Source organism: Microcaecilia unicolor, chromosome 6, assembly GCF_901765095.1.
Source record: "Microcaecilia unicolor chromosome 6, aMicUni1.1, whole genome shotgun sequence".
In the NCBI taxonomy this organism is placed as follows: Eukaryota; Metazoa; Chordata; class Amphibia; order Gymnophiona; family Siphonopidae; genus Microcaecilia; species Microcaecilia unicolor.
This window is the reverse complement of record NC_044036.1, coordinates 141,284,545-141,310,410: the sequence shown is the minus strand read 5'-3', so window position 1 is coordinate 141,310,410 and position 25,866 is coordinate 141,284,545. Positions and strand designations below refer to the sequence as shown.

The window sequence follows — 25,866 nt, the reverse complement described above, 5'->3', positions numbered from 1 at the left end:
GGCGCCTTCAACTGCAATCTGTCACGGGAACGAATGAAGTTGACGGGGGCGTGTCGGAGGCATGGTGAAGGCGGGACTGGGGCGTGTTTATCGGACGAGCAGAGATGGGCGCCCTCAGCCGATAATGGAAAAAAGAAAAGTGTTTTTAGCGAGAAGTTGAGTCACTTTTTCTGGACCCTTTTTTCTCAAGAACAAGCCCCAAAAAAGTGCCCCAACTGCCCAGATGACCACCGGAGGGAATCGGGGATGACCTCCCCTGACTCCCCCAGTGGTCACTAACCCCCTCCCACCAAAAAAAAAAAAGAACTTTAAAAACATTTTTTGCCAGCCTCAAATGTCATACCCAGCTCCATCACAGCAGTATGCAGGTCCCTGGAGCAGTTGTTTGTGGGTGCAGTGTACTTCACCCAGGTGGACCCAGGCCCATCCCCCCCCCTACCTGTTCCAGTTGTGGTGGTAAATGGGAGCCCTCCAAACCACCCCCAAAACCCACTGTACCCATCTCTAGGTGCCCCCCTTCAGCCATAAGGGCTATGGTAATGGTGTAGATTTGTGGGCAGGGGGTTTTGGGGGGGGATTTGATGGGCTCAGCACCCAAAGGAAGGGAGCTATGGACTTGGGAGGTATTTTACTTTTTATTTTAAAATGTTACAAGTGCCCCCTAGGGTGTCCGGTTGGTGTCCTGGCATGTGAGGGGGACCAGTGCACTACGAATTCTGGCCCCTCCCACGACCCAATGCCTTGGATTTGTTTGTTTTTGAGCTGGGCACCTTCGGTTTCCATTATCGCTGAAAAACGAAACCGCCCAGCTCAAATCCGTACACATCCGATGCATTTGCCCGGCACAAACTGTATTATCGAAAAAAAAAGATGGGCACCCATTTCTTTCGAAAATACGGTCTGTCCTGCCCCTTCACGTACCCGTTCTCGGACATAGACGCCCATGGAGATGGGCGTTCACATTCGATTATGCCCCTCAAGGAGTCTGTTACAGTCAAATGCTTTCTACACCTGCAAATAACATTACAGAGGTAGAAAGACATTTCATAGCCAGTAGCAAGTGTTACATTCTAGATTCTGGTGCTTCAGCATCCTTTCGCTTTTCTTTGGAAGAGCTGCCCTTCTCCTACACACTCCTCCTCCACCCCCTCCCCCCCAAAATCCCTCACAAGCTTTGAAACATGGTAAAGTCCTGGACGCACATTCAGCCAGTCAGGTTTTCAAGATTATCTCAATGAATATGCGTGAGATAAAAGTGTATATACTGGAGATCTATAGTATACAAATTTATCTCATGCATATTCATTTGGGTAAACCTGGAAACCTGACTGGCTGGGTGTGCCTGCAGGAGAGGGTTCAGATGCACTGGCCTAAACAACCCTGCTTCACAGGAAAAGATCCATCCAACTTTTTAAGGGACACACGCACAGAGAAATATAAATTGCAATCCACTGACACATTTTAGAACCTGATAGGCTCATTTTAGCACTGAAAAACTACAGGGTGCCAAAATGTTCCAGTTCTGCCCAGTATCTTTGGAAAAACTAATAAGCTCTTATCTTGTCTTTCCTTTTCGCTTTTCTTCTGCCTCAGTGTTCAGTGTTTGTGACCCTTTTCTACTGAAGAGAAAGGTTCATTACCCCTGCTCTCTACCATTTCTCCAGATGCCCAGGTTCCTAAATGACTGACAGTTCACAGCATGCAGCTTTCAAAATTGCTACCCCATCACGCCCCAGTAATTAAAACATAATTCTGAATCACAACCTCTCCCTGCACTAACGTGATACAAAAATCCCCATAATTAGCCTAGCTTGAGCTCTTAAAAAGGCAAAGGGCAGCATTTTAGAAAAGATATTCAAATGGGGTTTGAGGAATCCAGATCATGATGTTTCATGTTCTGCTAAGTTCTAAAGTATATGGAGAAATGGACGTTTATGCGCTAGTTATGTGCGGCACGAACATCCGGTTTATAAAAATAAGCTATTTCTTCGGTGTCTTCCTTGGATTGTCATAGGGGAACTTCCTGCTTCTTGTTTCTTTGTCTAAACAACCCCACTGTGATAATTTAGGTGGAGGTTATCTGGCAGTAGGGTTACCATATGTCCGGATTTATCCAGATATGTCCTCTTTTTGAGGACATGTCCGGGCAACCGGGCAGGTTTTGCCAATCTGTCCGTTTGTCCGAATTTCTGGACAAACGGGCAGGCTCTTCCACCTTAGGGGCAGGAAAGAGCCCCCTCTTTCCTGCCCGGAGCGCTGCCCTGCATGCATCCTTCCTGTTGGTGATCTCTGCGCCGATTCAAAATGGCCGCTGAGAGTTGAAGTGACCTCGCGAGACTTCAACTCTCGGCGGCCATTTTGAATCGGCGGAGAGATCACCAACAGGAAGGATGCATGCAGGGCAGCGCTCCGGGCAGGAAAGAGGGGCCTCTTTCCTGCCCCGAAGAGGTCACTAGACCACCAGGGCAGTAGTAAGGTAAAGGGAGGGGGGGTGACGGGGTGTGTGACAGGGGGAGGGGAAAATGTGAGGGGGCGGAGCGAGGGTGTGAAAGGGGCAGGGCAGGGTGTATGGTGGGGGCGGGGCATGTGTCCTCCTTTTTGGGGGACAAAATATGGTAACCCTATCTGGCAGTGAGGTCTCTAATAGTTTGTAATAGATAATCTGTATTATATTGAATGGTCTCTTCTATTATAGGACCAAAGTATATTACCAAATATTTGAATTTCAAGGAAGTCCATTGACAACCGTGTTGTACAAGATCATCTTTCAGTTCTGGGCAGCGTTCGCCAAAATGAGACTACTGCCAGGCTAGCACACCTCCCTGGCGCTAATTTCAGATTTGTACAACATGGTTTTCAATGGACTTCCTTGAAACTGAGATATTGAGAAATTGAGATTGCTCTTATCGCATGGCCATGCGAGGGGAGCACTGACTACCACTCATTGAGGTGGTGGTAAGGGCTCTCGTGCTAACCCGGCGGTAACTGGGTAGCACACGGCGGTACCTGATTACCGCCGGGTAACCCCCTGCGGAAATAATTTTTGAATCTTTCTGCTAGCGCCAGAAATGTTGCACGCTGGGGGTGGGCTTACCGCTGCTTAGTAATAGGGCCCCGTTGTTAGAAATTCCCCCTTTTCAAGACTCGAGATTGGAAGAATATCACAAACAACTTCTAAGATGATCGGTCCATCTTTGTGGAATTGTTTACCTGTGTCTTTAAGAGCAACTCAAGAGCTTCTACTTTTAAGAAAGAACTTGAGACTTTTTTGTTCCAACAAGCATATGGTACAGAATGAAAGAAGCTTGATGGGGAAACTTTCGTTTTGGCTCTAGTTTGTTTGTTTTTTCTTTTATATTCATTTTTTTAAAATGTTGAATATGTTGTTGTTCTTCTATTATGTTTTATATATGATTTAATTGTGTATGTTACTTTTGTAAGCCACCAAGAATTTTTAACATTGATCAGGTTAGTAAATGTTGTAAATAAGTAAATAAATGCAGGAAAATACATAGCCTACCTATAAATTCCACTGCATTGAAAGAGAGGAAACCTTAGACTCAGGACTCGCCATCTCTCATCAAGACTTTAGACAGCAGGAGATTTGAACCCAGGTTAGTGTTTTATGAAAGTGATGCCAGAGGGAGCACTTCTTTAATTTCATCAGATGCTGTTCACTGACAAACAGCACAGGCAGTATATGAGGTTTGACATGGAGGTAGCCCACCTCTAATGGGGAACATGATGTGAAGTGCTAAAAGGACTTCCATGTTTAATGCAGGACGGGGCTTAAGCTTCACATCCATCTCAGTCTTCAAGCAGCTGCTTTATCAAGATAAGGAACGGCATGAAAACAGCTCAATCCACTAGGAGGTTAATGAACGACAGGGTATGGTGTTTAATTATGCTACAGGAGAACGACGGCCAGGGGTCAACTCAATGTGCGTGTAACTCATGACTCCATAGCAACCAACAACACTGTTGCCAGGGTGACAATCTAGGCCTGAATTATATTAATTCTCCGTATTGGGTTTCACTTCCCTGTTTAATGGCGTCATCATGGACAATCAGACTGGAAAGACAGGTCTGCAGTCAAAGTGGGCGGGGAGGGAGAGAGGCGTTGCAAGTAGGGCAGGGTCTTTCTGTGGCTACTCTTGCAGTAAGTTGGTGGTCCCCACCCAGCCCAACTCTTAATGAACAGCTGTTCATGACCCTCACAGCTAGGGCCGCCGAGAGGGGGGGCAGGGGGGACAAAATTCCCTGGGCCCAGGCCTCCAAGGGGGTCCCGGCGCCGGCCGCTGGCACTGCAGTCCCAGGTCTCCCCTGCCTGCCTCCTCAGCTCCGGGCCCCCTGCATTCAAAGCAGCAGTCGCAGATCGCCTCTCTTCTGGCCTTCCCTCCCTGTGTCCCGCCCTCACAGAAACCGGAAGTTACATCAGACGAAGGCTTGACACAGGGAGGGAAGGCCAGAAGAGACGCGATCTGCGACTGCCGCTTTGAATGAAGGGGGCCCGGAGCCGTGGAGGCAAGCAGGTGAGACCGGGGACTGCAGCGGCGGGGGGAGCGACAGGGGGCGGCAGTGGCGGGGGGGGGGGGCGGAGGCGGGGTGGCCTTTCCCCGGGTCCAGCCTAGTCTCGCGGCGGCCCTGCTCACAGCTGGTATTTATCAGCACCCAGATAATCAAAGGTTAACCTGGTAGTACTGGATTCTCTGTCTTCCCCTTAGAAGTAGCAGGGATTTGCTAGAGTCATCAGAAAATAAATAAAAGGGTCAATATTCAACGATCAGTGTTTTGCTGACTTGATGGTACTAAACCTGAAAATTCAATGCCGGGCCATATCTAGGAATTTCCATGTTTGCAGATGGTTAAGTGCGATATCCAGCACTTAACTGGCTATGGGTTACCGCAGTCCTATTTGTGCAGTTAACCAGGCCAGTTAAGTGCTGAATATCGGCACTTAACTGGCCAAGTGCTGATTTCGCCCCCGGAACAACCTCAAAATAACTGGTTTTGAGTTCGGTGCTAACCAGTTAAGTGCTGCTGAAAATGATCGTCCAAAACAGGCTATTTAACCAGCTAGGAGCCATTTTTAGCCAGTTAAATCAAGTTGAATATTGACCCCATCCCCCAGGATTCTATATATGGTGCCTTAATTTCCGTGTGGAAATCGAAGCGCATTCTATAACAATGCTATAGCTATAACTAGCTAATCAGCGCTGATAGGTGCTAACAAGCAATTATGAGCACTAATTGGCATTAAAATGTATGCTCACAACTTGTGTATTCTGTAACGTGGTGCGCCTAAATTCTAACTCACATACAGTGGCGTAGCTACGTGGGGCCAGGGGGGCCTGGGCCCCCGTAGATTTGGCCCTGGACCCCATTGCCGATTACCCCCTCGACCCCCCCCCCTCCCACCGCCGTGCAGGACGTCAGAAACAGAAGGAAGCCTTGGGTCCCCCACCAGCAAAGGTAGGCGATGGCAGGTTGGTGGCGGGAGGGGGGTCGAGAAGGTCATCGGCAGGGGGGGCAAAGTTGGTGGTGGCGGCGGGGTTGGCAATGTTGGGGGGATGGTTGGTGGCAGCACCGGGGGGAGGGCTAAAATGTGCCCCCTCACCTCGGGTTCTGGACCCCCCTCCCGCTGGTCTGGCTACGCCCCTGCTCGCATAACTGAAAAGGGGACGTGGCCATGGGTGGGGTGTGGGTGTTTCTAAAATCTATGCACGTTGTTATAGAATACACCTATTCTGCGCCTAATTCAGGAGTCGGGATTTACACCAAGTAAAACATGGCCTAAATGGCAGCGACTAAATGTGGTCGTGTGGAGAGGCACTCGTGTATTGTATATACCATGTGGAAATTTAAGCCTATTCTATAAAATTTAGGCATACTTTAGAGACTATGCCTAGTCGTATTTTTTTTCCAGATTTTTCGGGCGCCATATATAGAATCTAGCCCATAATGTTTTTGTGGAGCTCTTAACTTTCATTTGAACTTATTCCTGGGTATTTTTTCCATTTTGTTCTGATGTATTTTGTGTTCAAATTACTTTCGAATAAAAGTTCTCATCTTTGTTATAATCATTTCCCTCTCTCGTCCTTCATTTTTTGAACAGCTTGTTCTGCGGTCGCTTTTCAGCTGCTCATGGTTTAAAATGATCAATGTGATGGCTGCACCTGTATCCATACTGTTGCTTTAAAAAATATATAGTCACTTCCAGTGCTACAGCTGTACAAAGGCTGTAGAAAACATAGGCCCTGCAGAGTGCTCTACTGTCAGTCTGTTATTACTCATGATAACAGAAATGCAGTTGGAAAAATGGACCTTTATGTATTCTTAAAGAAGCTCAAGATTTTGATTACAGAGAGATTTAGCTAAAAGAATTCAGACTTGAGACATGGCACTGCTTTTCTAGACTTACCTTTCACAATGGCTGTAACACCCATGGATGGCTGGGCCAGATAGGCCTTCTTTTCCCATTTTCCCTCATCTGCATTATATATTTCCACTGATGCCAAGGGACTCTGGTCAGAATTCATGCCCCCAATTATGTAAACCTGTTTCCCCAAGGTGACAGCTGCAGCCCCAGCTCGGGGGGTGGGTAATGGTGGCAACACTACCCACTTTTGAGAGACCACATCCAACATCTCCACTGTATCCAAAGGAAGTCCCGCTTTACTGCATCCTCCCACAACAAAGAGGTGCCCATCCTGGTAGACAGGGGTACAGTAAACCCGACAGGTAGGCATTGGTGGCAAAACCTCCCAGAATAGGGGCTTGGCACCACTGGCAGCCATGATAGAAACCGGCATGGTAAAACAGAATAGACAAGTCACATGGATGGTCCATGTGCAGGTGCAATGGCGAAATTCAGTGTCTTTCCAAAGTCTCGATAGTTACCAACCACAGATCCCACAAGGAAATGGATAGTGCGCAGGGCTCAATGCAGATGTTTTTCCGCAAGTAGAAGATGCCATGACCATGACAGGTCTTTGCTCCTTTATCATTCTCTCCTTCAACACCTGTACTGTCCAACTCAATATCCCGAGACAGAAGAGACATCTAAAAGCAAAATCTGAAGAGAGTGCAAGAGTAAGTCACTTACATTTGGGAAATTTCTACTGCTCCAAAGCGCAAACAAATGCATTAACTGGAGGGTCTCAGCACAGAATGGAGAACTGGGGATTCCATTGGTCTGTAATACGCAAGGAAGAAAAACTACATTATGCAAGTGAGAGAGAGAGAGATACAGAGAGAACATAAGGAGGGGCGACAACAGCATATGTTTATCTTGGACAAAACTGCAGATCTCTGAAGTGAGGTGGGGGGGCGGAAGACCAATGGGACACTGAGAAAATCTATTTTAACTCAACCACTTCCGAGCAACTTTCTTGAAAACTGTTTGGCTTTCTTAAATTATTCCTTCAGAATGAAGGGTCAATTTCTTACTCTCCAAAAAGAAACTTTTGCCTTCACAGACACAAGGGTAGGTCAAATCAAGCAATAAACATTAATATATAATCTAGATTTTTCTTCTTCTCTCTCCCACTTTCTCCCCAGAGGCAAGAAAAGAGAAACACCATTCCCAAAGATAAGCGGGACAGCAGAGAATTACAGAAAGGGGGTTATGGATATTAAGGGGCCTTTTACAAAGCTGCGGTAAGTACTAACGCATGCTTACTGCGGCAAAACTGGCATAGCATGGGTTGTGCTGAGGCATCCCACAGTGATTTTGCCATGTGTACGTAGTATCCACACACTAAAAAATAAATTTATTTAGTGGTGCAGGGGGTGTGTCTGGGGGGTGGAGAGTGGGTGTGTCCTATGCTAATCGGTTACTGCGGCTACATTGCTGTGCGCTTAGTGCATGCTTGATGTGTGGTTGTAAGGGCGCATGCACTGATCTGTTTTAAATGCCATGCGCTAATGGCAAAATTTGCTTGTAGCCATTAAAAACCCTTTAGTGTCCAATTTTCCTGTAATAAGCCATATGGGAACAGATTGATGGGAACATTGGACACTAAAGGGTTAATACCAAAAATAGGAATTTTGGCCATTTTATCCCAGTGGTAAGAACATAAGACTAGCCATACTGGGTCAGACCAATGGTCCATCTAGCTCAGTATCCTGCTTCCAACAGTGGCCAATCCAGGTCACAAGTACTTGGCAGAATCCCAAAGAGTAGCGACATTCCGGAATCCCAAAGAGTAGCGACATTCCAGAATCCCAAAGAGTAGCCAGATTCCAGAATCTCAAATAGTAGCAACATTCCTTGCTACCAATCCCGGGGCAAGCAGTGGCTTCCCCATATCTATCTCAATAGACCCCTGACCCTAACCCTAATAAAAATGGCCTTAGTGTTCAGGAATGGCCCACGTAAGGGCATGCTAAAGCCACTTTATACAGCTGTTTTAAGGGACTTATTCAGAAACTATCTGTGCCTTTTTTCCCCATTCTGTTCCTACAGAAGAAATGTTATTAAAAGAAGACCTTGAGCAAGGAAACCTGAAAGAGAAAGCAGTAAATTTTATGATAATAGTAAGTTAGAGAATTCATAGGTCAAGTGTAAACAAAAACATAATTAACTTTTGCTTTATTAGCTCAGGGCAAATACGGCTCTTTTCTGCAGGTCTGGTACACACAAGGTCCTGGATTCTATATAGCATGCCTAGAGATTCGCACCGAAATTTAAGCATATTCTATAACAACATATAACAACAACTTAATTGGCTTAACAATCTAATCAGCATTGATGACAGCACTTAACAAGCAATAATGAGCTCTAATTGGCAATGATTAGCTATGGGCAGGGAAAAGGGCATTTTGTGGGCATTCCCAAATTTACATGCGTAATTATAGAATATGGCCCGGTGTGTGTAAATCTATGTGCAAGGATTTATACCAGATTTTCATTGGTGTAAATGGAGGCGTGTGATTTTAGGCGCTGGGATACCAACTAAGCATATTCTATACACCACGCCTAAACCTAGGCGACACTTAGGTGGAAATGTTTACCGTACAGATTTTTTAGGCGCCTTATATAGAATCTGGCCCAAGATGTGTTATTTCCACCCTAACCAAGCAACTGACTGACTACTTAAACAAATTCTCAATATTACATCACAATTAGGATTTCGATCCAACCACAGCACCGAAACAGTACTAATCACTCTCCTAACCAAATTCAAACAAATACTTGCAACTGGCAACAGTGTACTTCTCCTGCAATTCGACATGTCCAGCACGTTTGACACAGTTAGCCACAAAATATTATTGAACATCCTAGAATACTTTGGGATTGGAGGATGCGTACTTAGATGGATCAATGGCTTCCTAACCGAAAGAGCATACCAAGTGATATCAAATTCGAATACATCACCACCTTGGAAACCTGAATGCGGAGTACCCCAAGGATCACCGCTTTCACCAACCCTTTTTAACCTAATGATGACACCTCTAGCCAAATCGCTATCCAACCAAGGTCTCAATCCTTACATCTACGCAGACGATGTCACGATCTACATCCCGTTCAAACATGATCTAACAGAAATTACAAATGAAATCAAGCACAGCATCCAAATAATGAATTCATGGGCGGATACATTCCAGCTAAAGCTCAACGCAGAAACAACACAATGTCTCATCCTCTCTTCACAATACAACAAGAACAAACCCACCACCATAAACACCCCAAATTATACCCTTCCTGTTTCAGACAGCCTGAAAATCCTCAGAGTTACAATTGACCAAAATTTCACACTAGAAAACCATGCGAAAAATACAACAGAGAAAATGTTCCACTCAATGTGGAAACTCAAGAGTAAAGCCTTTCTTCCCAAGGGAAATATTCCGCAGCCTGGTACAATCAATGGTGCTAAGCCACCTAGACTACTGTAATGCCATTTATGCCGGATGCAAAGAACAAATCACTAAGAAACTCCAAACTGCCCAAAACACAGCAGCCAGACTCATATTTGGAAAAACGAAATACGAAAGCGCCAAACCCCTAAGAGAAAAAGTACACTGGCTCCCAATAAAAGAATGAATTGCGTTCAAAGTTTGCACCCTGGTCCATAAAATCGTTCACGGTGAGGCTCCGATCTATATGTCAGACCTCGTAGACTTGCCAACCAGGAACACGGAAAGGTCAACACACACATTCTTGAATCTTCACTACCCCAGTTGCAAAGGACTTAAATATAAATCAACTTATGCATCTAGCTTCTCCTACATAAGCGTGAAACTAAGGAACGCACTACCAAATGTCATAAAAACAATGCATGACCTAACAATCTTCCGAAAATCACTGAAAACCAACCTGTTCAAAAAAGCATACCACAAAGATCCATCCTAAGCACTACCACTTATGAACTCTTACGCCGGAATGAATGAACTTTCTATATCTAAATATCTAACCTACTCTATAATTTACTCTACCATTTATGAACTCTAACGTAATACCACTCTGTAATCTATTTTATCATTTATGAACCTTAATGCAATACCACTTTGTATTTCTCAATCCGGAAATGGCGATCCCATCACGGCATAATGTAAGCCACATTGAGCCTGTAAATAGGTGGGAAAATGTGGGATACAAATGCAACAAATAAATAAATAAACCACATTTTTCAGAGGCAGCACTAGTTTGAGCCTTCAAAATACCAGCTCTGCCAGTTTTTCAATCAGTGCCTGTCAACCCTTTCCTAGAGGCATGTTCAATGTTTCCTTATTTGTTTGTTTATCACAAAAGATCCCTGGTTATTTTCTTCCAACTGCACAAAAGCCGTTCTCCCCAGGTCCAGTTCCCTGTGAAATCACTGAATGTCTGTAATACACTATGCTGATTCTAATCCCTTGATTCCTGTTGTTCCAGTCAAGACAGAACAACATCCCACATGTATTTATAGTCCGAGAGACGTCCACAGTGACAGACGCAGATCTAGACTTTCATTAGCTTGAGTAGGAAGGATGAAAAGAAAGAACGGTAAAGGGCTAATTATATGGATCAGAGGCTGCCAACAGCAAAAATGATTTTCTTGTCTTGCTGTTGTTTTTGTTTTTGCTTACACACACGACTGCAAAGCTTTGCCTGGATTCATTCCAATGTGCTGTAAGAGGAGAGCAGACTCCTTGCAAGATCAGACTCCATTCCAGTGAGGAAATGCAGAGTGTGAGGGTATTGGGGCATAGGGATCCTTACAACATCAGCAGTGCAGAGGTCAGAGTGCTCAAGGGTCCTGGATGGCTCTCCATTTACTGTGTTCAAGCCAGGGGCGTAGCCAGATGGCTAATTTCGAGTGGGCCTGAACCCAAGGTGGGTGGGCATGGAATTGGCCCCCCCCCCCCCCCCCCAGCCACCCTCCAGTTTGCTCCTCTCTCCACTCCTTCCTGCCCACAAATCCCAAATATTAAATACTTGAGCTGGCGGGGATCATCAAACCTGGCAGCACTTGTCTCAAACTGATGCTGTTGCTGGCAGGCCGTGCATGCTCAGTGCTTTTGCATATGCAAAAACTGAGCATGTGCAGAAGGGCCGGTCTCAGCGTCAGCTCAAGGCAAGTGCTCCTGGCTGACATTTGGAAGAGCGCTGGCTGCCCAAGGAGAGAAAATCTTCAGCTGGCAAGGTTTGGGGATCCCCACCAACCACAGCAAGAGTGTCACAATTTTGAGTGGACCTGAGTACAAGGTGAGTGGGCCCGGGCCCACCCAGGCCCAACTGTGGCTACGCCACTGGTTCAAGCATGGAGCTGTCTCAAGGTTATTCCATCAAACATTTTGGAAACTCACTACAAGGTACATGGGTACAAAAATGCTGATATGCTTTGCCCCTGCTGTTTCTGCAGATGGTTTTGCTTGGGGAAATGAGGCACAACAATTGGAAGAGTCAACAGATATACTTAACTGCTTCTCTCAAGCACAAAGAAACACCTACATTAATGTTGGGGAGGTAATTTGCATGCAAGAGATCTAGCTGACCAACTCCGTAATTAGGTGGCTACTAGTTTCCTTTGAAAATCTGCCTGTACATACGCAAGTGGCAAAGCTGCAAAGGGATTATGTCCCCAACTTCCAAACATTTCAAGAAGTATCATGGCTGCAAAGATCGCTGCAAGGCATTGTTATAGCATGTGGAAAGTTTGGGATGTTAATTTTGTGATATTTATATCTCCTAATTTGTACATCGCATTTGAATGTAACCAAATAGAGGAGTTCTTGTACCAAACTGGCACACTAAATTGATAGTGTGCATCACATTGATTTAACATATACTACAAATTAAAGGCATGCTAAGTTGATTAGTGTATGTTACATTGACTTAACATAGACTAACCAATGAATTAAGGTGCTCTAAGGTGATTAGTACCTGTTAAATCAATTTAGTGCACACTAACCCCTAGATTCTATAAAGATTGCCCAAATTTGGGCGCAGATTCCAGATTGGCACCAAAATATATTAGTGAATGAGCCCAATGATTTAATTATTGCAGCTAAGAAGCCCTTAATTACAATTTGGCTGCCAATCTGGCTACATGGTATTCTGCAACACCGGGTGCCTAAATTGGGTCTCATGCAGCTCAAAAGGGGGCGTGGCCATGAGATGAGTATGGGCAGATCAGGGGCATTCACAAAAGATGTACACAGTGTTACAGAATCCCGGGGATCCAAGCCCGATTTTCACACCAGGATTGATACCAACCTCGTGCCCAAAGCTGAGTGTACCAATACCGTGCTCAATGCCATTTTAGAAAGAATGCTCATCCCAATGCACCTGTTATAGAATAGCATTGAGCACTTAATTTTCTAATTTTCTGTGCCATTTATAGAATCTGGCCCTAATTTTTTAGGGCACAGTAACGAATGCACACCACTAATTCCTCTTAAGGCTTCTTGATTAGCTTTCAAAGTTGCCCTTCTTCATCAGATCGGAAATAAGCAAATGTGGTAGATGACAGTATATATAAGTAAAACTGCCCCGATCGGACCGACCGTTCACTTGTCTATTAGATTGTAAGCTCTTTGAGCAGGGACTGTCTCTCTTTGTTAAATTGTACAGCGCTGCGTAACCCTAGTAGCGCTCTAGAAATGTTAAGTAGTAGTAGTAGTAGTAGTAAAACATCCAAGCATTTCATTGACAGTCTAACAGGGTGGGGATGGTTAGGAGGTATGCATAGGAACATCAAAGCATTTCAGAGATAGGATGGGGGTGGATAGGTGAGAGGAGGGTGACAAACAGAGCAATACAACTTTATGGTTTATAATGAGCTAGAAAACCCAGATCTTTGTTAAGTCCTGTCTGTTGGGTTTCAAAGATCTAGCCCATTATAAACCATAAATATATTATATTAAGTTATGTCCAATAAAAAAGGTATCATCTTATTTTCTTTTCCATGTTTTATTTTGTTTGATTTCTATTGATTACCTTTAAAAGTGGACTAACACGGCTACCACACCACTCTACTCTTAAGGCTTAAAATTTTATAAGGAAAAGGAAGTTCAAGTTGTCCATTGCTCTGCAAATCTTTATCATGTTCTTCTTCCAAGGACATTTCCCATAACGGAGTGGCCTAGTGGTTAGAGCACTGGTCTTACAATCCAGAGGTGGACAGTTTCAAACCCCACTACTGCTCCTTGTGATCTTGGGCAAGTCACTTAACCCTCCATTGCCTCAGGTACAAACTTAGATTGTGAGCCCTCGTGGGACAGAGAAATAGCCAGTGTACCTGAATGTAACTCACCTTGAGCTGCTACTGAAAAAGGTGTGAGCAAAATCTAAATAATAATGCAAGCACAGTTTATGATTATTTCTTTATTTTGGAATGCACTGTAGACCCTTCTCTCCTCCTTCCTGAATCTGAATGATCTGCTTACTAACCTTGTAGCTGGTGGGTAGCTCTTGTTGATCGCCAGCTGGAAGACCAGTGGGATCCCGGCTTTGCCATTACTGTTAATGTGGTTCTTTGATTAGCAGACAAGAAAACCGAAGAATAGTACACTTGGCAGAGACTGCAAACATCCACCCAGGATGCCAAGGATTGGTTCTGAGCTCATTTGTTAACTCCAGGTCTCAGAGACTTGCCACAGTCCCATATGGTCAAATTTCCAATTTTAAAAGTGTTTTCAAGAAATGAAGTCAGCATCTGGCATATAGCAAATTAGTCATATAAATCACAGATAATCGGGCATTGAGAAGGTTTTCCATCTCATCCATCAAAATCACGTACCAATTATAGTTCTAAGAGCAGAAAAGCAGAGGGAGGTATAATTTACCAGAGGGCTTCATGAAATATGAATAGGAAGTCAGAGACCTGAGAGCTTTTGCTTGTTTCTGAAGATGCCGGAAACTTTCTTTATTGACAAAGGTTCTGCCAGCTCCTAATTGAAGACAGACCTAAATATCCTCTCCTTTCTTGGACATAAAGTCCTAAGAGAGCATCTTGGAGAAATGAATTTTGATATGAGGAGAGGATGGGGAGGTTAGAGGTAAGGGAGTGCTCACTGGTCAGGGATTCATGCTGGAGACAACACTGAAATTGCAGGCTAGGAAAATGGCCCGTCTGGTTTCATACTACTTTAAGAAAGTGTAGGGGGAATAAGAATTATTTGTGACCTGCTGAGGGAAAAGGTACCAAAATTGGGGTTAGAAATAACAGAGATAAAGGCTATAAAGTTTGCAGTGGTAAATTTGAGCAACTTTCGTTTGTGAAAGTTTTATGTACTATAGGGTCAGTAGAAAGGGATTATGTAATTTCTTTTCACAACTTTGGATTGTGAGATATAGATGTTTTCAGTTTGCTACTTTTCAATTTTTTTTCTGAAAAATGTACATTTTTATTGATAAACGTTTCTCATTTTTTAAGGACGTAATTAGTCCATACCTGAGGCTGAAATTTTATGCAGTTGATATCCCTTTATCTTGTGCTATAAATATGTCACATACCCCACTTTTGGTACCTTTTCACTCAGCGGGTCACATTTATTTATGAATGCTTGATATACCACAGATATCAAGAAAGTGCATATACATACATAAGAACATAAAAGTAGCCATACTGGGTCAGAACAATGGTTCATCTAGCCCAGTATCCTGTTTCCAACAGTAGCCAAGCCAGGTCACAAGTACCTGGCAGAAACCCAAATTGTGGCAACATTCCATGTAGAACCACAAAGAATAACAAGATTCTGGAGTCCTAAAGAGTGACAAGATTCCATGTAGAACCCCAAAGAATAGCAAGATTCTGGAATCCTAAAGAGTAACAAGATTCCATGCAGAATCTCAGAGTAGCAACATTCCATGCTACCAATCCCAGGACAAGCAGTTGCTTCCTCATGTCTGTCTCAATAGCAGACTATGGGCTTTTCCACCAGGAACTTGTCCAAACCTTCTTTAATCCCAGATGAACTAACTGCTGTTACTACATCCTCCAGCAAAGTGTTCCAGAGCTTAACTATTCGTTGAGTGAAAAAATATTTCCCCCTATTTGTTTTAAAAGTATTCCCATGTAACTTCCTTAAGTGTCCCCTACTCTTTGTACTTTTAGAACGGTGGTTTACAATTTTAATAAAATATCTGAAAATGGACCAAAAAAGTGAAGCATGTAGAAAGAGGTTAGGATGGATTTGGGGGAGGGGGGGAGAGAAAGAAAAGGAGTCATTATTGAAGTATTGGACTGCAAGGGTTGCAGTTTAGAAGTGAGGTGATTTCCTCCCCCCCCCCCCCCCCATCAAGTTGTACTATGATATTCCCCGGGGTTCCTACTTTTGCCCCCGATTAATATTTTTCTTCATCCTTTGGGATTACTGATAAAGCCATTTGGATTCACAGGTTTATATATATATTTTTTTTTAATTATTGTTTTTTTTTTACTTTATGTGACCTCTCCCTGGGAAATCCTAGTCAAGATGGTGTACAACAAAGTCATAAAAACATATCTTAATAACCAGAAGGAAAAAGAAACAATTGTAGACCTTTCCTAAACAGTATGAAGGGTGTATCTTCAGGGAGTTTATTCTACCAGTCTGGCACCAATATTTTGAAAGCTTGCTTTCTCCAAAAAAATATACATAGGGATGATATTACTACTTACTTCTTAACATTTCTAAAGCGCTACTAGGGTTACGCAGCGCTGTACAGTTTAACAAAGAAGGACAGTCCCTGCTCAAAGGAGCAGTCAGTTTACAATCTAATGGACAACATGTGCAGACCGTCAATTGGGGCAGTCTAGATTTCCCGGATAGAGGTAAAATGATTAGGTGCCGAAGGTGACATTGAAGAGATGGGCTTTGAGTAAGGATTTGAAGATGGGCAGGGAGGGGGCTCTGCGTATGGGCTCAGGGAGTTTGTTCCAAGCATAGGGAGAGGCAAGGCAGAAAGGGGGGAGCCTGGAGTTGGCGATGGTGGAGAAGGGAGCAGAGAGGAGGGATTTGTCCTGTGAGCGGAGGTTTCGGGTAGGAGCGTAAGGGGAGATAAGGGTAGAGAGGTAGTGAGGGGCTGCAGATTGAGTGCATTTGTAGGTTAGTAGGAGAAGTTTGAACTATATGCGGTACCTGATTGGAAGCCAGTGAAGTGACTTGAGGAGAGGGGTGATATGAGCATATCGGTCCAGGCGGAAGATGTGCAGCAGAGTTCTGAACGGATTGAAGGGGGGATAGGTGGCTAAGTGGGAGGCCAGTGAGGAGTAGGTTGCAATAGTCAAGGCGAGAGGTAATAAGAGAGTGGACGAGAGTTCGGGTGGTGTGCTCAGAGAGGAAAGGGTGAATTTTGCTGATGTTGTAGAGAAAGAAGCGACAGGTCTTGGCTGCTGGATATGCGTGGAGAAGGAGAGGGAGGAGTCGAAGATGACTCTGAGGTTGCGGGCAGATGAGACGGGGAGGATGAGAGTGCCATCGACTGAGATAGAGAGTGGGGGGAGAGGAGATGTGGATTTGGGTGGAAAGATAATAAGCTCTGTCTTGGACATGTTCAGTTTCAGGTGGCGGTTGGACATCCAGGCAGCAATGTCCGATAAGCAGGCCGATACTTTGGCCTGGGTTTCCGCAGTGATGTCTGGTGTGGAGAGATAAAGCTGGGTGTCGTCGGCATAGAGATGATATTGGAAGCCATGAGATAAAATCAGCGAGCCCAGGGAAGAGGTGTAGATTGAAAAAAGAAGGGGTCCAAGGACAGATCCCTGAGGAACTCCAACAGAGAGCGGGATGGGGGTGGAGGAAGATCCATGAGAATATACTCTGAAGGTATGGTGGGAGAGATAAGAGGAGAACCAGAAGAGGACAGAGCCCTGGAACCCAAATGAAGATAGTGTGGCAAGGAGTAAATTATGATTGACAGTGTCAAATGCGGCAGATAGGTCGATGAGGATGAGGATGGAGTAATAACCTTTGGATTTGGCAAGGAACAGGTCATTACAAACTTTAGTGAGTGCCGTTTCTGTCGAGTGTAGAGGGCGAAAACCAGATTGAAGCGGATTGAGGATGGCATGATGAGAGGAGAGAAAATCGAGGCAGCGGCTGTGAACGGCGCGTTCAAGTATCTTGGAGAGGAAGGGTAGGAGGGAGATGGGGCGATAGTTGGAGGCAGGGCCGTGCCTAGGGTCTCTGGCGCCCCCCTGCAGACTATCCCCTCTCTCCCTGAGCCCTGCCCCTCCCATCCATGCTCCTCTGTCACCCTCCATTAATCCCTATCCAGCAATTCCCCTCTCTCCCTTCCATGAACCCCCCCCTCGCATCCATGCTCCTCTCTCTCCTCTCGCTCCCATGTCCCATCATGTCCCAGTTGGCCTGGCCTGGCCTGGCCCGCCCTCTTCTCCCCTCCCCCTTCGCATCCATGCTCTCATCTCTCCCCTGCCCTCCCGCTCCCATTGTTCAACTGCCCGCCCTCTTCTCTCCCCCCAACATCCCTTTTCTTTTTTTTTTCTTTTTAAATTTACCTCCGTGGCGGTTCCGGCAGCGCAGCGTCAGTGAAGGAGGCGGCGCTCCCGACGTCTCTAGCCTTTCCTTCGCTGTGTTCCGCCTTCTTCTGACGTCAAGGAAATGATGTCAGAAGAAGGCGGAACACAGTGAAGGGAAGGCTAGAGACGTCGGGAGTGCCGCCTCCTTCACAGACGCTGCACTGCCGGAACCGCCACAGAGGTAAATTTAAAAAGGAAAAAAAAAAGAAAAGGGATGTTTGGGGGGAGAAGAGGGCGGGAAGTTGAACAATGGGAGCAGGAGGGCGAGCGAGGTGAGCATGGTGCGGCGGCGCCCCCCAGAGGGAAGCGCCCCCCTGCCATGCTTACCTCGCTTACTGTGTTGGCACGGCCCTGGTTGGAGGGGCAGGTAGGGTCAAGTGATGGTTTTTTGAGGAGAGGTGTGACTACGGCGTGCTTGAGGGTGTCAGGGACGGTTGCAGTGGAGAGAGAGAGGTTGAGGATATGACAGATGGAGGGGGTGACAGTAGGAGAGATGGTGTTAAGTAAGTTGGTGGGGATCGGGTCAGAGGAACAGGTGGTGCATTTCGAGGTGGAAAGAAGGTGGGCGGTTTCCTCTTCGGTGATATTAGGAAAAGGAGGCCTGGGTTGGTTGGTTGAGGGAGTGGGTTAGAGGGTGAGGAGGAGGAGGTGGTTTGGTAGTAAATTCGAGGTTGATCTTCCTTTGCAATGGAGTAGAAGGAAATGGAGTGTTATTGTTTATTTTTTTTCATAATTTTAGGTAACGTTTTGTGAAACAAAGAAGAAAGCAACCCAGCCTCGCTTAATCCAGGTTTGGGCTTTATCTCTGGCTGTGAACGCTGCTAAAACTCAGATTTTGTTGAAATGGGTACATAACCCTGCTTGAGCTCTAGAACAGATCAAATTAGATTTTGAGACCATGTCCTCCACAAAGGTTGGTAGAGATTCGGGGTTTTATTTGAATCAAGAGTTAATGGGAGATGATCATTTTTGAAAGAATTTTACCACTGATTGTCATTGCTAGAAGATCAGGATTTTCTTCGTCACCCCACCCCCCCCCCTCCCAACACCACTACAACCATCATCACCTCTCCTCTAACCTCTGTGCTAATCTTCCTCAGAAGAAAAGTCTGCATGAGAAAAGAACATTCTTCAGCATAATATACAGTGGGATTTGGTATTATTTCAGTATCATTTCATTCAACCCTACTACAAGTCCCATTGTGGCAGACACACCGTCCCACTGTGTCTTACAATCATGAGGTACTATTGAAGGTGTCTCTCTTTCTCTCTCTCTCTGTATGCATGTCAGCACCCCCAAGAGGCCTATTCACAGGCTTCTGACACGCAAATCATTTCAATATAATCAAATGATTGGCCAACTATGATGATATGCTGCTTTAATTCAAAAGCATTCATTACTCACCACTGCACTAGGACTGTCTGTTAGAAGCACCTTGAACGTATTTACATATCTAGTGAAGTCTTACCCAGCTGCTGCACCATAATAACCTCACGTACTCTGACTACCGAAGAAGCTCTTTAGTCTTATGACTGTAGCAAAACTCTTCAATTAAACCTTGTCACGTTTTAATAATTTCATTCCTAAAATAAACAGATTAAGTTACAGAAGTTGAAAAAAAAATCATCAACTGAATTTCATTTGACCTAAATGGAAATATCAGAGTTATTTTTAATCACTACTACCCTCGGTATGTTACTCATGGTTTCATAAAGGACATGATGACTAATCTATGAAGAATCAAAACTTGTGGGGGTTCTGGAGGGAACTGTGGTCCTTGTCTCTCAAAGGACAGTCGCTGTTGGAAGGGGGGGAGGTTGGTAATAAAGGAAAAGCCCCTGGATGCTGCACATTAAAGTTCATGGAACAGTTGCAGTGAAGTGATCATATTAAGGGGAAAGAAGCTGTAAGATATACAGCAAATGATCTCCTGCCTTATAGGAATAACCTCCCCTATCCAAGACAATAGCAGACCTCAAAGTGCAGTCTCCGGCGCTTCATCACGCAAACAGTCCCACCATTCCACTAGGCGGATCGAGCTTCCATCACTTAAAAACCCATTTATCCTTATCAGTTCCTCTGCAGTAGTGATGGATTTGCCAGTTTTCTTACAAATAGAGAAATATGCTTTGATAATGATAGCCTTTTTAAGACAGGGCATCTGTTCATATAATTTGTTTCTATGCAATATGTACAGTGAATATAAGCCTGTGTGCCCTTAAGTGCATATCTTGACATGTGTTATAAATATAATCATAAAAAAAGCTATTGACAAGAGCTCCTTGAGGAATTCTGCTGATTCATGGACCAATTAAAGGCCTTTCTGCATGTCACTAGAAGCCCAGGATGGATTTAATATCCTGATTTTATGTATGTAAAGCTCTGATGTTAGTGTAGTAGGTAAGGTCCCACAATATCACAACTCTTTTCAGACTCACAATCTTACAATAACTTTACTTTGCAAACACTTGGACACGTTTTAGAAATTAGAGTTGCAAATTTAGAAACAGAGAAACTTGACGGCAGATAAGGGCTAAATAGCTCATCCAGTCTGCCCATCCTCAGTAACCACTAACTTCTCCTTTTCCTAAGAGATCCCATGTGCCTGTCCCACGCTTTCTTAAATTCTGACAAAATCCTTCTCTCCATGACCTTCACCGGGAGGCCATTCCACGCATCCACCATCTTTTCTTAGATTCCTCCTAAGCCTATTTCCTCATTCCAGAGTTTTCCTTCATTTGAAAGAGGCTCATCTCCTGTATATTAATGCCACTGAGGTATTTAAATGTCTCTATCATATCCCCTCTCTCCCGCCTCTCTTCCAGTGTATACATATTGAGGTTCATAAGCCTGTCCCTATATGTTTTATGACTAAGACCACTTACCAGTTTTGCTTGTAACCGCTCTCTGGACCGACTCCAGCCTGATTCTATCTTTCTGTAGGCGCAGTCTCCATAATTGCACACGGTACTCTAAATGAGGCCTCAGCAGACTTATACAAGGCTACTATCACCTTCAGGGATGTCCAAAACACACGCCTACACTACCGCAGGCCATTTTTCAGCACACCTTAATATAAGGACCCCTGAAAGACTTATAGATCTATCAATGATGAAATACAAAGGAGGGCTTTGTCTGGAAGTTATCTTTACTCATACAGGGTTAATGCACTTATCCCCTATCACTGTCTGCCAGGTTGTGCTAGGTCACTGCCTTTCAATCTTTTCATTTTTGCTTTTTTGGAAGCCCCCTTCCCTCAGCAACTTCCCCCTTTTATTTTATTTATTTATTTATTCATTTTTAGAAAATTGCACTTTTGCCACTCAATAAAGGGCAGCCGTGGTGAGCACTTCCCAAACGAATCACTACTACTACTACTACTTATCATTTCTATAGCGCTACTAGATGTACGCAGCGCTGTACACTTGAACATGAAGAGACAGTCCCTGCTCGACAGAGCTTACAATCTAATTAGGACAGACAAACAGAACAAATAAGGGATAAGGACAAAGAGTAGCAAGATTCCGTGCAGAATCCTAAAGAGTACCAAGATTCCGGAATCTCATAGTAGCAAGATTCCGTGCAGACTCCCAAAGAGTAGCAAGATTCCGGAATCCCAAGACTATACTACTACTTATCATTTCTATAGCGCTACTAGACGTACACAGCGCTGTACACTTGAACATGAAGAGACAATCCCTGCTCGACAGAGCTTACAATCTAATTAGGACAGACAAACAGGACAAACAAGAGATAAGGGAATATTAAAGTGAGGATGATAAAATAAGGGTTCTGAACAAGTGAATAAGGGTTAGGAGTTAAAAGCAGAATCAAAAAGGTGGGCTTTTAGCTTAGATTTGAAGACGGCCAGAGATGGAGCTTGACGTACCGGCTCAGGAAGTCTATTCCAGGCATATGGTGCAGCAAGATAAAAGGAACGGAGTCTGGAGTTAGCGGTGGAGGAGAAGGTTGCAGATAAGAGAGATTTACCCAGTGAATGGAGTTCCCGGGGAGGAATATAGGGAGAGATGAGAGTGGAGAGGTACTGAGGAGCTGCAGAGTGAATGCACTTATAGGTCAATAAGAAGAGTTTGAACTGTATGCGAAAATGGATAGGAAGCCAGTGAAGTGACTTGAGGAGAGGGCTAATATGAGCATAAAGACACTGGCGGAATATTAGTCGTGCAGCAGAAGTTTGAACAGATTGAAGAGGAGAGAGATGGCTAAGTTGGAAACCTGTGAGAAGCAAGTTGCAATAGTCCAAGCGAGAGGTAATAAGAGTGTGGATGAGGGTTCTGGTAGTGTGCTCAGAAAGGAAAGGGCGAATTTTGGTGATATTATAGAGAAAGAAACGACAGGTTTTAGCAGTCTGCTGAATATGTGCAGAGAAGGAGAGGGAGGAGTCGAAGATGACCCCTAGGTTAGGAGCTGATGAGACAGGAAGGATGAGAGTGTTATCCACAGAAATAGAGAATGGGGGAAGAGGAGAGGTTGGTTTAGGGGGAAAGATAGGAAGCTCAGTCTTGGTCATGTTTAGTTTCAGATGGCGCTGAGACATCCAGGCAGCTATGTCAGACAGGCAGGCTGATACTCTGGCCTGGAGTTTGGCTGAGATTTCTGGTGTGGAGAGGTAGATCTGGGAGTCATCAGCGTAAAGATGATACTGAAAACCATGGGATGAGGTCAGAGTACCAAGGGAAGAAGTATAGATGAAGAAAAGAAGAGGTCCTAGGACAGATCCCTGAGTGGGATAGAAGTAGAGGAGGATCCACTAGAGTATACACTAAAGGTACGCTGGGAGAGATAAGAAGAAAACCAAGAAAGAACAGAGCCCTGAAATCCAAGTGAGGACACCCTAAATATTATCCCCTTTCAATCTTAACATTCAAAATTTAATTTCATTTTATCCTGTGCTTTTTTTCTTTCACTTTATATTAAACTTGCGTGAAAACAGTTCAGCAAAACCTGCCCTGGGAAGCTTGTGACATCTGTAATATGTGCAACAGGGATCTCATACACCAGTTTGCAAGGAAACATTAGTCTTTGCTTTTCCTGCAGTAAATCAAGTTTGTTTTTCTCTCCAGAAATGACCTGCTTACAGAGGACCCCACAAGTGAGCATTAACATCACTGGAATAAACCATAAATGGAAAGAAACATGTAGAAAAGCTTTTTCTACTCTTTATAGACCACCTTGGTTGTTACTGGAAGGGATTTCATTTTCATGTCATTTCATTTTAGCGTGTGCTAAAAATGTTGGAAGCAGAACAAGAAAAATGAAACAAGAAAAATCGAAAGCTTTCTGCTTGTACACCCCTCATCACTGCTCAGATCAATCATGAGGCAGGATTCCATTTCAAACACTCCATTGAGGGTTATGTAAAGTTGCCATCTGCCAAGCTGCCCATGGTTTGTTCACAGACTTTTTAGCCAGCTGTCCAGCTTTCTAAGGAGACAGAAACTTGTAGGTTAAGCAAAAGGAGTCTGTTTGTCTCAGTGGATAGCCCACGTCTGCCCATATTATAGCTGAGGCCCGAGTCCGCCCTCGTTCCTCAGGGTGTGGTGAAGAGGTAAATTACGGCAACCCTACTTTTATAATACAAATGATCTGCTGGGCTTAGAGCAGACTTCTCTTACACATTCTTTGAGTGAGAAATCAGAAAGCAAAGAACTTTGGGTGTCGAGCAAAAATTCATATAGTGCCTAGAGAAATGTAGGTATACCACATGCTCTGAAAGTCTGTGTCATAACTAGCAACAAAGCAGCCACTGTGCCTGAATTCTTTGCCTATGTTTTCCTTCTGCCCTGCTGTCCCTTTCCATTGTAATGTGACAGACCAAAAGGAGAAAAGCAATACCTTCAAGCTTTTTCCAATTTACAAAAGTCTTTATAAAAGATCCTTACTGACATCCTTTTCTTCCTAATACACATTTTACTGTTGACATATTGGGGGGGGGGGGGGGGGGGGGGGGGGTTGCATTCTATAAAGTAGGTGCTAACATTTAGGGGCCCTTTTCAAAAAACTATGTGCACTATTATAGAATACACCCGATCTGCTATTTAGGCCTGGTTTTAGGTGGCCTAAATTGTACATAAGTACATAAGTAATGCCACACTGGGAAAAGACCAAAGGTCCATCGAGCCCAGCATCCTGTCCACGACAGCGGCCAATCCAGGCCAAGAGCACCTGGCAAGCTTCCCAAACGTACAAACATTCTATATAGGGTTACCATACGTCCGGATTTCCCCGGACATGTCCTCTTTTTGAGGGCATGTCCGGGGCGTCCGGCGGATTTTGCCCCCGCCCACGTTTGTCCGGATTTCTGGACAAACGTGGGCGCGGGTGCGGGCAGGCGCGTGCGTGCGGTGGGCGTGTGGGCGGGCGATCGGCGCCGTGGGTCTGGTGACCTGGTCTCCCGTCCCCTCCCCTCCCCTTCCTTACCATGTTCCCTGGTGGTCTAGTGACGTCTTCGGGGCAGGAAAGAGCCCCCTCTTTCCTGCCCGGAGCGCTGCCTCCCCTGTCTATCATCCTTCTCGGTCTGGCTGGGGATTCAAAATGGCCGCCGAGAGTTGAACTCTCGCGAGGCCGCTTCAACTCTCGGTGGCCATTTTGAATCCCCAGCCATACCGAGGAGGATGCAGCAGGCAAGGGCAGGCAGCGCTCCGGGCAGGAAAGAGGGGGCTCTTTCCTGCCCCGAAGAGAAGACGCTACTAGACCACCAGGGCTAGACAGTAAGTGAGGGGGGGGTATGTGATGGGGGGGAGGGACTATGTGACGGGGGGGGAATAGGGGCGGAACCCGGACATGAAGGGGGCGGGGCAGGGGCGGGGCATGAGGCGTGGCGGGGGCGGGGTAGGGGGGCGTGGCATGTGTCCTCTTTTTCAGAGGACACAAAATGGTAACCCTAATTCTATACATGTTATTCCTGGAATTGTGGATTTTTCCCAAGTCCATTTAGTAGTGGTTTATGGACTTGTTCTTTAGGAAACCGTCTAACTCCCTTTTAAACTCTGCCAAGCTAACCACCTTCACTACGTTCTCCGGCAAGAAGAGCATGTGAGCGTATTCTATAAACTATGCGTAACTTTCGGTATAGTTTATAGAATCATGCTAACTGCATGGTTTTAATGATTGCTCTCTCTCTCTCTCTCTCTCTCTCTCTCTCTATATATATATATATATATATATACTGTTATGTATATATACTTTATTCACATATGGTCATATATTCTTAAACCATTTTTTAATATTAATTATTTTTTATTCATTTATAAACAGATGGATGAATTATTTTATGTAACCTTTTTATACATAGTAACATAGTAGATGACGGCAGAAAAAGACCTGCACGGTCCATCCAGTCTGCCCAACAAGATAACTCATATTTGCTGCTTTTTGTGTATACCCTACTTTGATTTGTACCTGTGCTCTTCAGGGCACAGACCGTATAAGTCTGCCCAGCACTATCCCCGCCTCCCAACCACCAGCCCCGCCTCCCAACCACCGGCTCTGGCACAGACCGTATAAGTCTGCCCAGCACTATCCTCACCTCCCAACCACCAGCCCTGCCTCCCAACCACCGGCTCTGGCACAGACCGTACAAGTCTGTCCAGCACTATCCCCGCCTCCCAACCACCAGCCCCGCCTCCCGATATTGACTAAGCTCCTGAGGATCCATTCCTTCGGCACAGGATTCCTTTATGCTTATCCCACGCATGTTTGAATTCCGTTACCGTTTTGATTTCCACCACCTCCCGCGGGAGGGCATTCCAAGCATCCACTACTCTCTCCGTGAAAAAATACTTCCTGACATTTTTCTTGAGTCTGCCCCTCTTCAGTCTCATTTCATGTCCTCTCATTCTACCATCTTACCATCTCCGGAAAAGGTTCGTTTGCGGATTAATACCTTTCAAATAT

The 25,866-nt window shown here is 44.9% G+C and overlaps 1 protein-coding gene across 2 annotated transcripts in view; it reads right to left on the bottom strand.

Annotated features, from left to right (window-relative positions):
• The window catches only part of KLHDC8B (kelch domain containing 8B), a 135,888-nt gene that overhangs the window by 102,621 nt on the left and 7,401 nt on the right, over positions 1-25,866 (bottom strand). For both annotated transcript variants that reach the window (XM_030207316.1, XM_030207317.1), the window contains exon 2: positions 6,422-7,075. In XM_030207316.1, coding sequence (XP_030063176.1) covers positions 6,422-6,812 — 391 coding nt within the window. In that variant the 5' untranslated portion in view covers positions 6,813-7,075. The remainder of the gene's footprint in view (positions 1-6,421; positions 7,076-25,866) is intronic.